General features: G+C 44.2%; 1 protein-coding gene across 3 annotated transcripts in view; it reads right to left on the bottom strand.

Moving 5' to 3' along the window:
* LOC122570445 (optomotor-blind protein) overlaps positions 1–10,891 on the bottom strand; it is a 168,035-nt gene extending 157,144 nt beyond the window's left edge. For all 3 annotated transcript variants that reach the window (XM_043732766.1, XM_043732767.1, XM_043732768.1), the window contains exon 1: positions 8,652–10,891. In XM_043732766.1, coding sequence (XP_043588701.1) covers positions 8,652–9,369 — 718 coding nt within the window. In that variant the 5' untranslated portion in view covers positions 9,370–10,891. The remainder of the gene's footprint in view (positions 1–8,651) is intronic.
* Between the last annotated feature and the right edge of the window lie 3,322 nt (positions 10,892–14,213).

The raw sequence follows: 14,213 nt of genomic DNA, 5'->3' as shown, positions 1-14,213 counted from the left end.
TTTCTTTCCCCGCTACCCTTTCCCAGTCTTAATTTCCCTTACAGCGAATATTTTCATTTCCAGGTCTCGTTTAGTTGAAATGAAAAATGGAATTGCCTTTCCTATCTTTTTAGTTTGCATAATTGACATCGACGCAGTAATTGTAATTTTGCAGTTTGATTATTAGGTTTGTTTGTTTAGAGGCGAAGAGTATTTCGGTACAGAAAATGATCGAAAGTGAAAGAAGGCGAGAATTCGTACACTGTTCGCATTCTTCTTTAACTAGAATTTTTCTTATTTCTAAGGAAAAAAGATCGTGGCTATTCTTCGTTGGAGTTTTGAAACTGCTTTGGAGCAGTTCAACGAAAAGTCGAGGCGATTTCGTGATCAAGTATTTATGACGATTGGAACAATTACAGTACATTTGAAATACCTTAGTCGTCATCGTTTATGAATAATTTATTCGTTCAAGAGTAAAATTATTATAATTCTCGCCGTTATTCAAAGTCAAAGGATACGCGTGACACTTCAAGGCGCTCGCAGTTTTGCATAGTCGATAGAAACTTCCAAATATTTCTAGCTTCGCGTTTTCCAAGAACTCAATTTCTTCGAAAATTGTTCATTTCTATTGTGCCATCGGTTCGCGTTTTCACACTGTATACCTTCCATGGACACTTACGAACCGATATAAAACGAACGTTTCTTCCTAAACAAACTACGTCAAATCTTCCACTTTCCTTCGCGGCATTCATCGAAAACACGCCACTGTCCTCGCGAGTTAACGATTTTCAAACGCGAACGTTCGAAAAAAATTAGAAATTTGCATATCGAACGACGAACTGCCTCGCGACGTCTAAATCGACGAAGTTGATTCCGCGGCTCTCTTGTTTTTCAAAACTAACGATCACTACTGCCCCTCAAGCCGTTCCCAACGCTCACAGAACTGCAAAGTTTCACTATTCTCACGACTCACACTGTCACGATCGTAATTCATAACATGGCACCACGAGTCCTCGTCTCGTCGCCGAATAAAATCTGCCAAACGTGTTCGTCCTCCTCGAGAAATTTCACAGGAACAGGCGAACGCATAACTCAGAACGAATATCACTAATTGGTGTCGAAGATTGGCGCAGGAAATCGAGCGGACAAACTGCCCGGAAATCATAGTTGTTCGCCGTCAGTTCGCAATCTCAATTTGGCCATCTTGCCTTCGTTATTTCATTGATTTTCCAATGGAATCCGGATCGCTGTTTCTGGCTGGTTCGTTATCGGCTTCTCGATATCCAGGAAAGATACAGCGAAATCCATTTTTCCAACGATATTGCCTGTGCAAGGATTTTTGGAGCAATTTCCAGCGTCCGATTAAACCGGTAGCGGTTGCTGCTTTTACGGTATCATTGCTCGGACGATTTCCAAGTTCTGGAACGAGCAGCAGGAGCTGTTAATCATCCTGTTGAAGCAGAACCACGGGCACAACACTGTGACCCGCGATGGCTATCAACGCCGGATTAATTCACAGTTTCTCCGGCCGAGATTTATAGAGATAGCGATGCTTAATTCCTTGCGGTGCGGCTCTGTTGACAGCTTTTTTATCTATGCTCTGTTCCTGCTAATGGATCTTGAACGCTGGAAACCGCGATCGCTCTTTTCTGCCCTCTCTTCGATCATTCGTGTCGTTTGCTTCCATCTATTGTATTTCTTGCATGTCGAAAACTCCAAGATAACTGATAGAATACTTCCGTAATCGTGCTGTTGAAATCGTGCGAGAAAATATTTTTCTTAACTTCTCTTTCCAAACAACGTAACACCGTCGCTCGAAGATTTCGAGCGCTATTTGAATTTTCCGTGAGTACCAACTTTTTCGTATACTTCTTCTACGATAGAACCAAGAATATCGTAATTCTAGCTTTTATCTTTAGACGTTGTCAATCATATAGTTTCATATGACGCTGATATTACGAGTAAAATAGTTATTTACTCGAACAAGTGATTATTTAGTTCTTTTGAAATGCCAACACGTGGCAAACCTTCGAGTCTTTCAACGAGAGTTTCTTTCATATTTGAAGAAGATCGAAAGCTTTAAGAGACAACTGATAGCTGACGAGGAGTTTGTAGCTGCTGTAGTTTTCGACTTGTTCCTGTTAACGAGTGTCGTTTGCTTTTCTTATCTGTCGTCCCTTCGATGACTCGTCGATTGTTCGTCCGAGTTGCTGCATCTTAACAGCTTCCAGAAACACCTGATAATAATCGACCAAGAATCTTCATACTTTTAGCTTTAATTTCTTACTCTCTTTTTTATTTCCTGTGAAAAATTTCCTTTTTAAACGACGTGACTGTGGGTTCCTTTTTTCAATCGAAGAAACTTTAAAGGACACTCGATTACTCACGAACAGCTTTCACCTTTCAAAGTGTATTTTATCGAATGAACTTTAGGTTGTATTTCGGGTCGTTTTTCGAAATAAACTGAATTTGTCTCTTTGAACTGGGAAGATTTGTTGGTGTTAACGCAAAGGGGAAATTTGATCTTTTTGACGAATAAAACGAATAAAATTTCTCTGATGGCGACGACTACAATGCGCCAGCCGCTTAACAACATGGCCGACATTGCGCCAAAGAAACGCGCCAAGAATTCTTTGCGCTCCTCGGCTCTGTCCGCTACATTCGACGCCGGGAAAACAGAAGAAATCCTGAAACGACAAGCAGTAGCTTTCCAAAGCGTTCTGCATACTACGAACGCGACACCACGTTGATTAGAATCGCCAAACCACCATTCTCATTGCACTCTCACAGAGTCCAAAATCCAAACTACCGATCAAAGATTCGAAATCTTTTTCAAAAATAAAATCTACGTTGATACAATACCTTGCGTTTAAACTACTCTTACATCGTTTGCCAATTGTATCCTAAATTCGACAACATCGTATTACCAAACAGCGAAATATCCAAGTCGATCGATTTTCTCAACTAATGCATTCTATTGGGAATTCGTTTAAATTCGTAAATTCTACTCAATTCTTAGGTTCCGTAAAGTAGCGATTTCAAACATTTGCTCGATTCGATCGTCCACCATTTTTCCCTCAACTTTTCCGATCTGTCAGACCTCGAAAATAATCGTATCGTCGTAAAATTCATATGAAACATCATTCACAGAATTAATTCTCGCGGAAAACAGTGTCTCCCCGCTTTACAAAAGTCAACATTTATAATGAGTATCCGGATCGAATTATCAGAGAATTTAATAAAATATTAGTGGAAAGGATCACTTTGTAACTCGGATGGTCGTCCGCGATAAGCCAGAGGATTTAAAGGCGAAGAATAATTACGGGGCGTTAATTAGCCGGGTTTTGCCGCGTCGGACGGCGACCAGACGGGTGTTCGCGAACAAAAGCACCGCTTTTCCAGACTTTTCCCGTCGGACGCGTTGCGTAAGACGCGCGACATGTGGAAACCGAGCGCACTTCCGGTTCAGGATGGCACAGCGCCAGGACACAACCGGCGAGACGCGAGAACTTTGTCTCGGAGCTTGCGGAACTTCAGAATTCCTCCTCCCCCACCCTCTTTTTTTTCTTTTTCATCCTTCTTCGAACTATCGCCGAGAGATTTCTGATTAACGTGAAAGATACGAACTTTGATTTTCTCATTGTCGTACGATACTCCAAATCGTATCGTGCACTAATATTAGTTGAGTTATCGGACATCGTAACGTTGTTAATAAATTTCGAAGAACCTTTGAACTATTTCGAATTTGTTAAATAATCTGTAAGCGAGTAAAGTAGAACTGGAAAAATTTGAGCTTCTGTTTCATACGAGCAGAAAGTGGAAGATATTTTTAAATAATTTTTGGTCACACGGACAGTTTTGTTAATTTCGTGTAATAAAAGGTCGTTCGAAACGAGTGATTTATGGAAGACGATTGACGATGGTAAATTTGAAGTACAACGCAGGGTAGCTTGAGCTTCCATTTTGTATTCAGCTGACACCTGACGCTCAGAATACGCGTTCTTTTTAATTCCACTAAATTATTATATTTACGACAAGTTGATCGATTCTCATCTTCCTCGGCAGAATTCCTTGAAACGTTCGTTGTTCCTTAACTGTCAAATAAGTTTCTTACAAACGATGGATTCAATGTATGTTCTGTTTTAGTTTTGAATAAGCAAGAACAGGAGACCGTAACCAAAAGACTAAGACTATTGTTGATCGACTTTGAATCGACCGAGGAGAAACTTCGATTTCGGTTTATTTCTGCAATTCGCGGGATCAACGAATTTTTCCGCAACTTTAACTCGCTGCGTCGAGTTTCCGCTTTAATTTTATTTTAATTACCAGCTGGCACGAAGACGCTCGAATCGAGGCGTAATGAATTTTCATTTCCTTTGGTTTCCTTTCGTTTGGTTAATACATTTTTCCTCGATTTTTGAACGCTAATCGATGATAGAAAAAATGACACTTTCAAAGCGAATCTGCGTAAAAGCACACTTTGCCAAAAATTTCTCAGAAAAATGGGAGGGGTGTTATTTCTTCGCGTGAAATGAAGAGTACTTTACTTGAAAAATACCTAGCAAATTCTACGTCATCAAATTAAAACACGTACATTGATCATATTCCAAAACGAATTATTAAAATTCTTTCTCGATAAGCGTAACAATACACCAAACAATTCACTTTTCCTTAAAAGTTGTTCTTACTTATTCGAGAGAAAAATCATTCTCATTCTCGTAAAACGATGCAACTTTCATTGAACCAACAATTTTTCCCATATCCGTCACTAATCTATAACAAATCTCTACAAAATTCTCTGCGCATCAATTTTTCTCCGTCTTCCAAGCGAATTATTCTCGCTCGTCTTTAATAAACCTGCAGGAAATTCTCCTCGCGGCAATTATTTTGCGCTGGCCAAACAGACCAGTTTCACCGTATAATAATAAGCAATATAATTTAAGAGGAAAACATGAAAACAGCAAACCATGTAAAAACACGAAATCTCTGAACGAAACTCGATAACAACGTCGTCTGATTAAAGTGACAGGCGGCGAGGCAAGAATACGGTTAACAAAGCGAACGAACGTGAAACGTCGCTGCAGCCAACAAATGTATCCGCGGCGCGGATGAATAAGCGATGAAACGGTTGCATCGCGTGGCAGACGTCCGTCTCTCTCGATCTTCGATCGATCGTTAGAGAACCAGCAACGTCCGAACGATCAGAACCGAGAAATATTCTGATTTCTGCGATCAGTGATACGCGAAAAGCGGAGAAAGTGAGCGGCTCGGGTGAATTCCGCGCCGAAATCGCGGCGGTTTGCGCAAACCGCGCGCAACAAGTTCGACGCTGTCGCTCGTAAAACAAACCAGAGCCACGGTAATTAAATGCCTGTCGATTTTTCCGCGGTTGTTGCTGGTATTTCGGCGAGCATAAGGGAATCGCGCGACATGTATAGTTTCGCGAATTTTTATGGACATAATTTAAAGCATGAAATCTAAATGGAGATTCGTTTTAGCAAATAAAAATTGCAACGGGCATTATACTTTCTAGCGTATTCTATTCGAGTGTATTCTTTCTGGTTTTTCACCATTAAATTTCCTATAAATATGTGAAAATCTATAAACCAGTCGTGTATTTTTTCCACGCGAATTTCCTCGGTTTTTCGATAAAGCTTTTTCGATTTCTTGCCGCAGTCCTTCGATGTTTCCCGCGTAACGATGAATTTCGTGCCGTCTCGGTCGGTTTGAGAAAGAGAAGGTGATTTATGGATGAACGTAGGAAATTTATATGGCGCAGAAATGATCTTAGAATTTGAGAAGGAGGTATATTTTAATTTTGAAGCTTGTTTGGTTGAAAATAATTTCGAAATTTAAGAAGCGACGGTGTATCAGTTTGAAGTAGAATCTTTAGACGAACGCACCGAGAGTTTGTTTTGGCTAAAATAATCTGAAAATTCGGGCAGCGGTCTTGCTTGAACTTGAGAATACAATTTTGTGTCGGATTTTTCAACTTGAAAAGGACCTGTGTTTAAATTTCAGCGTCTGCCAACCTCGTTGAAAGCTTATGCCGAACAATATTATTTTCCAGTTTGACAGATGATTCACCCAAATGCGAGAATAGAAGCATCACATGGAGGAATTAACTTGCCCAACGCGATTTTGGAATCGAGAAAACGATGGTGTTTAAATTCGAGAACAAAAGACTCTGTCAAACGGGTTGCAAGCTTTTTTAAGGAAAGAAGATTCACTTCGGTGAATCGCAATTTGATTTCTTTGCGAATTTCGAATTTTAAACTACGATTATTATGAACTGCAGGCTCGTATGAAAGTTTTATAGAAAGTTTCTCGGAACTCGTAGAGTTTCCTGCCGCATGAATCTCAAAATTGCCAACTTTGGCGCTCGAACAATGCTTTCTGTCAGATCTCTTCACGCACTAATACTAAACTTCGAATATTTCTGAGAAACCTACGAAAATGAAAGCAAGCCGCCTCTACAGCGAATTCTACATCCGCCAAAAAATCCAATTTTCTTCCCAACTTACCAAAAAACTAACTGCTCTTCCCGGCTGAAACTTCACCGAGAGAGTCAAACAGAAACTCATCCGCGTCTCATTTTGCAACTCGCGTGGCATGTTCGCGACCGATTCAAGAAATTCCACCGCATAGTTGGATCCAATTTCAAGTTTGAGCAACTTGCTTACTGAATTCTAGCCGCGAGACTAGTATTCGAAACTATTCTTAAGGAGATTCTAGCATTCGCGTGTTATCGTCCAGTGAAACGAAAATCTCGTTCTCGTCGCTACTTGAACTCCGAATTAAACACTCGCTGCCACTGTGTTTTAACGTCTCAATTTAGATTCTACCGGTAGCCAGAAGCAAGATCTACGAGGTGTATTTGTCGCAACATCTGATTCATCCGATCAACGTGTCTTTTTGCGCTCGAGCACGATGTTTATCAGATTCTACGATTCGCTTATCAACGGAACAACCTGTTCTCGCGTTGGACATGTCGAAAGATTCTCAATTGGAAGGTAAAATACGTTTAGCGGAGAGATTGACGCGTGATCCGTGTTTTTCGTCCGTTTGTTTTAATAGTTTTTTGTTGTATAATTACTTGCGCGAATGGTTACCGAGCATCTGATCAGACAGATGTTCCAGGCGGTTTGTATGAGCTGTGTTTGTACAAGATGTTGCTTGTTTCGCAAAACGATTAACCAGTAGCGGATGAACACGATGTCGCGTTAAATGGCGATCTCTCACGAAGAACGAAACTTTTAGTCTTCGATTCTGTCGAACATAAACGTACTTATGTAGATGGTGTGGCAATGATTCGTGCGTTGTTAACGAAATTACGAAATTTCATTTAGCATTGTTTCATAAAAGTAGGTTCCTCCTCATCTATCTGTAGCCTGTATTATGTCGAGAATATTCTAAAATAAATCTAAAGGTTGTACAGTGTACTGATTTAGTATTGTACTTTGGAAAATTCAATTTCCTTTCGAAAACTTGTTTATTATATAGTAGCAACTGTACGTATGATTCGTAAGATGTTCGCAAATTAACAGTTCCATCTATCATTCGTTCTCTTTTCCACGTATTTGGACTTCCAGAAAAGACTCATCGTACTCTATCAACCTAAAACACAGAGAACTTGAAGCACAAGTTGTACGGTTTAAAGAAACTAACGATTCTATCCTCTATTTTCTTGCAGAGAATGCTTCATCCTTTTGTATCGACTTAAAACTCTTATTTGGACGAAGTTTTGTGTAATATTAATAATCTAACGATTGTATATAACACATTTTTCTTGTAGCACCTATTGTCATTTCAAAAAAGACACTGACCTTCCTGTTTCAACTAATCCTTTTACTTATCGTATTCGAAACTCTAAGCACGACTTCTACGAGATTAACAGACTATTGTCACCTACTGTCTATTATTTTCTTCCGAACAAGGCTATCGATTTAAAATACCTACGTGTTACACCCAAAACTTTGAACATTAATAAACTCTTTGCATCTGTCGTCTTTCAGAAAATATCCTAAGCTTCTCTATCGACTTGGAACGTTTAATTACTTCTGGAGAAATTCCAAGAAGTTTCAAAGAACGAATCTATTGTCCTCTAAAAGATACTCCAATCTTAAAATCATCAAGCACATTTCCTGCAACGTTAACAAATTAGACATTTCTCTTTTCTTCCAGAAGAGACTTTAACCTTCCTTTGTCAACATAAAACGTATTGTTGTACTCACAAGTTGAAACATAATTCCTACGATATTAACAAACACTTCCTACCTACTGTTCTCCAGAAAATATTCCAACCTTCTTCATCAACTTCGAACCCTTATCTACTCCATCAAAGTTCAACATCACCAAAGCAAATTTTCCTGCTTTTCTCCAACAACCGAAACATCTATTTGTTACACTGCGTTACACCTAAAGCTGTATCGATTACACTGCAACCTACGAATCCTAAAACCGTGCACCTAAACCTGCAAGATGTACCACGTTCCACGCGAACCATCTTCCACATCCTCGCTACTCGCTTTCAAGCCTCGGATCACTTCTTATCGCTCGTATTACACCGAAACCTAGGCTACGTGTAATCACAAAGCTTGATCCTGGCCGAATCACAAGACACTGTAGCTTTGTAAACCGGAAAACCGAGTGTAATCTGTCATATGTCTCACCTGGCGGCGTGATGCCGTGAGGATTGAGATGCGGATGATGATGAGGACTGCTCAGGATCCCTTTTCCCTGTAGATGATGCGCCGTCGGTCCCGGCGAACTCGTGGCTGGCAGATGCGCCGCCGGATTGTAGAATCCAGCGGCGGCCAGGGCGGCAGCGCTGAAGTAGCTGGCCGCTGCCACCGCAGAGGACGGATGCGACAATTCCCTCTGGCTTGGCAACGGGGGCGGTGTTTCCGGCGCGGCGGCCGGGCTTCCCGGTCCGCCGGGTGGCGGTGACGCGCTTCCCTGGGACGACGAGCCACCCAAAATCGGCGGATGTGTCGTCGCAGCGGTCAACAACGACGAGACGCTGAAGTCCGTCGGTCGCGGGGCGGCCGGCGCCGGCAGGTGGCCGCCGGATATGTGTCCGTTCGGGTTGCTGGACGGCGTGCCAGCGATCGAGGTCGCGAAGGCCGAGTGCTGATTCAGAGCCGTCGCTGACGCGGGGTACGCCATCCCAGGCCCCCCCGCCTCGGCCCTCGGCCCCGTGTTTGCACCCTCGACCACGTTAGCCTCCAATTCTCTGCGTCTACGTCGTTGACCCTCGATGTCCTTCGCGGAGGAGTCCACCTCCTCCTCCACCACCTCCTCGAGCCGTGATCGCTGCTGTAGCGCGGAGGGTTGCGGAGTGCTGGCGCAGTGGGTACCCCTGCACGCTGTGTCTTGTTCGAATCTCATCGAGACGGGCGGGTCTGCCGAGTCGCGCGAGATTCCTCTTCGAGTGACTCAAACCGGAGAACGGCGTCCTTTTATACGTCTTCCTTCCTTTCTTTCTCTTATTTCTGACGTTTCTATCGATCTCGGATTTTACACTTAAACAATCGGATTTCAAACACGCACAATAACACAGATACACTTGGGAATGTTGGTGGAAAATCTTGGCGATTGGTTTTACACTTGCTTGGGGATGGATTTCACTGAACCTCGCGATGCCACGTTGTCGACCGTCGTGTATGTCTCTGGTGGTCGATTCTTCGGCATGCTCGAGTTCGTCGACGGTTTAGCAGCAACGTGTTCGAGGTGTTCAGGAGCGTAGGCCGAGATCCTCGCTGCGTTGTCGTCGCGCCCGCTGCGAACTCCCCACGAAGTCCGTCGCGAGTCGTCCTCTCGACATCGTACGTCTCGTGGATCTTGCGCGTTCTCGCGATTCCTCGTTATCTTCGAAGCGCCGCCAAGGCTTCGATCCACCACCAAAAAATTTCTCCAAGACGTATCAAGCCGCGTGCTGTCTGTGGAACCTCGTATCCGGGGATCTCAGAGAAACACGACGAAGCACACTTTCTCGATTCACCCGAGGAAAGATCTTCCTGTAGAATCGGCGGTGGCGCTTAGACAGAGTCACACCGTAGCCCAAAACACCGATTGCTCGGACAAGTACCACTATACGTGCACGTCGAGGACGTGTTAAATCCTTGTGTCGTTCACTGTTCACTGACTCTCACTGTGTCGTCCACCGATGTCCACTCGAGGCCAGTTCCGCAGAGCACTCACTTCCTCGACACGAATATCAACCGCGTTCGAACGAGGCGATAGATAGACACGGCGAGACGCGACGCGAGCACGCGACCAATAGGGTGGAAACCTGCTTCTCGTCGTTGTCTTCGCGAACAGTGTCGGGGAGAGCGGAACGACACGAACGAGTCGGGTCGGAGCAGCGTCCGACGGCCGGACGACACAGGCCGGGGACGAGGACAGTTCGGACTAGCTTCCGATATCCTTACGCGAAAACGCAAGGCAAGAGAGACAAAAAGACGAAGAGAGAAGAGAGAGGGCTCTCTAAACGAGACACGGTGATCGGGTGCTGTGCGCGCTGGTCGCCTCGGTCGGGGCTGGAGAGCGGACGAAAGGTGTTACTTGGGTGGCGCCGCGATGGTCACTGAGCAGCGCTAGGATTGACACCTCCTCTGGGGGCTCACCCCCACACCTCCCGCGGAGGTGTTGGTGTGCTAAAGTCCTCGTCCGGATTCAGGGCGTGTGTACGCGCGCGTCTACGTGAAGACGGGGGGCGGCCGCGTGTGCGTGTGTACAGACGGAACGGAGTGTGCCTGCGCCGCCGAACGGACGCGGGAGGCGTGAATGCTGGAGGGCAGCGACGCGAAGACTGAGACGGTGCAGGGGCTCCTCCTCCCTTCCCCTTAGACCGTTCGTGCAGCCACCTAGTGGGGGAACCTGCCACGACAACCTAGCCGACGCACGATGCACTACCGCGTGGAACGAGAACGAGACTACTAACCGGGTCGCGTGAACAACGAGGAGAGAGAGCTGTCTACCGAACCCCCACCACTTCTTCGAACGGGCGATAATGAGCGCTCGTAGTTCGGATTGGCGTTCCGGCGCCAATCCGAGCGGCGTTGCTCTCGACGCCTTTTCCGACGTTCCCTGTTTCCCTTCAGCGAACGACGCTTCTCTCTCTCTGTCTTCGTTATCCCCACCATGCACGGATTCTACACACAACGCTTCGGACGTTCTTCCCTCGACTCTCTCTCTCTCTTTCTCGCGCGCGCGCACGGTCCCCACCACCGCGCGTTTAAGGGTGTTAACCGCGAGTACGCCCATTAACACCACCCTCCCCGCGGCAGCGGGTTGTCGAACGGGGGTTCCAGGGGGTGGGGACGATCGACGTTGCTCGAAGCTTCGCTGTCGAGAACGATGCCGATTGACACGTTGCTGGATTTTCACCGGCCTCGCCGCACACCCACCGATAAAACCAAGCTGCTTTTCGCGATAAGAGCGTGACGCTCGCGATACGTTTAGTTTAAGAGCGTCCGCAGGGTGTCAGATTCTGTAAGACACAGTGTCTTTTGAGAATATTCTCAATCTCTAGATTCTTCGAAGTTAATTAGATGTTACGCTTTCAGATATTCTCAGAGTATCCTTGAAATATAAAATATTTGCCGAAAGTAACATTCTCGATGCTTCAAATCGAACGTTATTTAAACTGGCAAGATTGCAAATCTCAGCTGATATTTCTTCGAACTAATAGATAAATAACACAAGTAACACAAATAACACAAATATGCAACCAAAGTTACTCATATTCCAACGATTTTATGCGCCTCCAATTTCAGCCTTCTCCATAGAGCCAACAGGAATTCGCGTCCCAGCGGCGCGCCGGGTGCGCGCCGAGCCTCGACAGCCGGTTTTCACCATTAATCCGGAACGGCACTTCATCAGTCATAATTCAAGCCGATTGGCCGTGTCAAGAGCCGTCCGAGTTTTCCGCGAAAAGCCGAGTGAGAAATTTTCGCGAGCTGTGCCAAAATTCGCGCTAGTCAGCGTCACGAGCATCACCCCGCGTCTCTCCCCTCCTCTTCCTTTCTCGTACGGATCGTTCGAAGGGACCTGCGCTCTGCACAGCGAGAACCGTCAACGGAGGAGAAACCATTGATTCCGCCCATTCCACCCCCACTCGCTGCCCCTATCCCCTCTATCGCGCGTCACGTGACGTCTCCCAACAACCCGGTTCTACGTCAGTATCGCGGGTTCCTTCAGCATCTTCCCCTACCTCCATCCCGGTTCCGCCCCCCCACCTCCACCGCGAAGCCACTCTCGGTTTTTCGCCCCGGTCGTCGTGTGGCCCCCTCGTCCTTCGCGCCGTCGAGTGTTAGCGAGACGCCCAGCGCGTCACAGTGTTGCCAAATCCGCGAGAGCTTTTCCACCGTGATTTCCAGAAACACTCTGCGCGATAGCCACGCTACGAAATCGGCCCACAAGATTACGTTGCTGCGCTGGACGAGGCGACCCGCTGCGTGATTCTATAAAGGAGTCGGATAGTCGGCAATGTTTCTGTGGTGGTTTTTCGAATAGGAATATTTATTAGGAAATGTTTCGAAAACATTTCGGTTGATATTGGGATCGTAAAGGAGATTTGAAGATTAGTTTGGAGGCTTTCGACAGCTTTTACGGATCTTAGAATCTTTTCTATTTTTCTGTTAATCGAGCGAAGAGAAAATTTGATTAAATTTTGGGGCTCGAAATTGGAGTCATACAAAGGCGGCGAAGGTGGTTTTGGAGATTTTGAGAATCCGTAACAGTTGTGCTTCTGTTGAAGTTAGGGAAAGGAAATTTGGAGATTCGATATTGGATTTCCAGAGGGGTGTGGGTTACTTGGTACTTCTGTTCCTCTAAAAAAGGTAGCTCGGTTCTTTGAATAATTTTAATATTATTTTCCTATCGTTAACGAATTTTATAAATTTGAGGAACACGGAAAACGTTAAAATTATTTTTCGAAATCTTACTTTTCTCCAAAGTTATTGTTATACGTGCTGTTTCATTTCAACGTGTCTTAGAGACTCGTCTATTAAAAGTATCTTTGTCTCAAATATCTAGTAACGACTATTCGAGCACACCATTGTTCTCTTTAATCTCGCGATTCGTTAGCTCCAAATGCGTAAGAACAAAAATGCAAAAGTTGTGTCAGATGTATTTTGTGGACGCAACGTGTGCATCAATAGCAAATGAATAAATTAAGGAGCACTTTTCGTGATGACGTTGAAGGAAGCCTGTGACGATCCAATTTCTGTACTCTTCTCTACGAGTATCAATCGTACAATCGATTAAAATTCGAATAAAAATTCCATTTCTTTTCTCCTGTAAGTCTTCCCTTTCGTCAAATTCTCTCAAATTACATAGAAGATGCGATTTATAAAAGTATCACGGTTCTTATCTAATCTGTATCGTTAAATAAACTCACTGTAGAGCTTTTTACGCAACAAATTACTTTCATCGATCCTCTCGCCTCCAAAAAACGTAACGTTCAACAAGTTCCACTCAGCGCGAGCCAATCAATTAACGAATGACTGGTTGAGTACCGTTCGAATCAATGAATCAGTAAGAATGTTCCTCGAATCCCTTAATATCCAATAATAATTCGTGTGTAACCATAACTATTAGTTTCGCGTCTAAACGTACATTTTCAAGTTAAATAAAATAATATAGCGATGAATGGTAACTGTATTGTCCTAAAGTGATTCAGCTTTGATATCCAAATCTAGCCGCGACCACATTGAAACCCGTTCACGCGCATTGTGAATCGCATGGCCAGTGTAAATAGAGTCCACGGACCGCGATCGATTCGGCTGGCTTTCGTGTTTCGAGCCTCGACAGCGTTTATCGTAGCGAGAGCATTATTGTTTACGCCACGATTCTTTCCTCCCTCGAATCTCGAAAATTTTGAAGCCAAAACGGGCATAGAGTTTGTTCGAAGACGACCAAAATTATTCCGAAATCACTGGAGATTCCATCGCAGTTTTTATTCCGCGTCGAAAAATTCACCGGAGATTTTATTCATAAATTTTTATTCAACCCTTTCACGCTGCACAACAACTTTAACGAGTTTTTAGCTGATAAAATGATCAATGTATTTATTGTATCTTCTTTATAAAAAAAATTGCGGATATTAATAATCGATTGAACGTAACTTTTCCTTAAAAAAAATTCGATCCTCCAAAGTTTAATTAGTGCGTGCTCGAGTTACTCGAAAATTACAAATATCTTTTTATTTTCTATTTGTATACGAGCTA

The sequence above is a fragment of the Bombus pyrosoma genome, linkage group LG8, assembly GCF_014825855.1.
Source record: "Bombus pyrosoma isolate SC7728 linkage group LG8, ASM1482585v1, whole genome shotgun sequence".
NCBI classification, from domain to species: domain Eukaryota; kingdom Metazoa; phylum Arthropoda; class Insecta; order Hymenoptera; family Apidae; genus Bombus; species Bombus pyrosoma.
The sequence above is the reverse complement of the archived record's forward strand: the minus strand, read 5'-3'. Positions and strand labels throughout refer to the sequence as shown.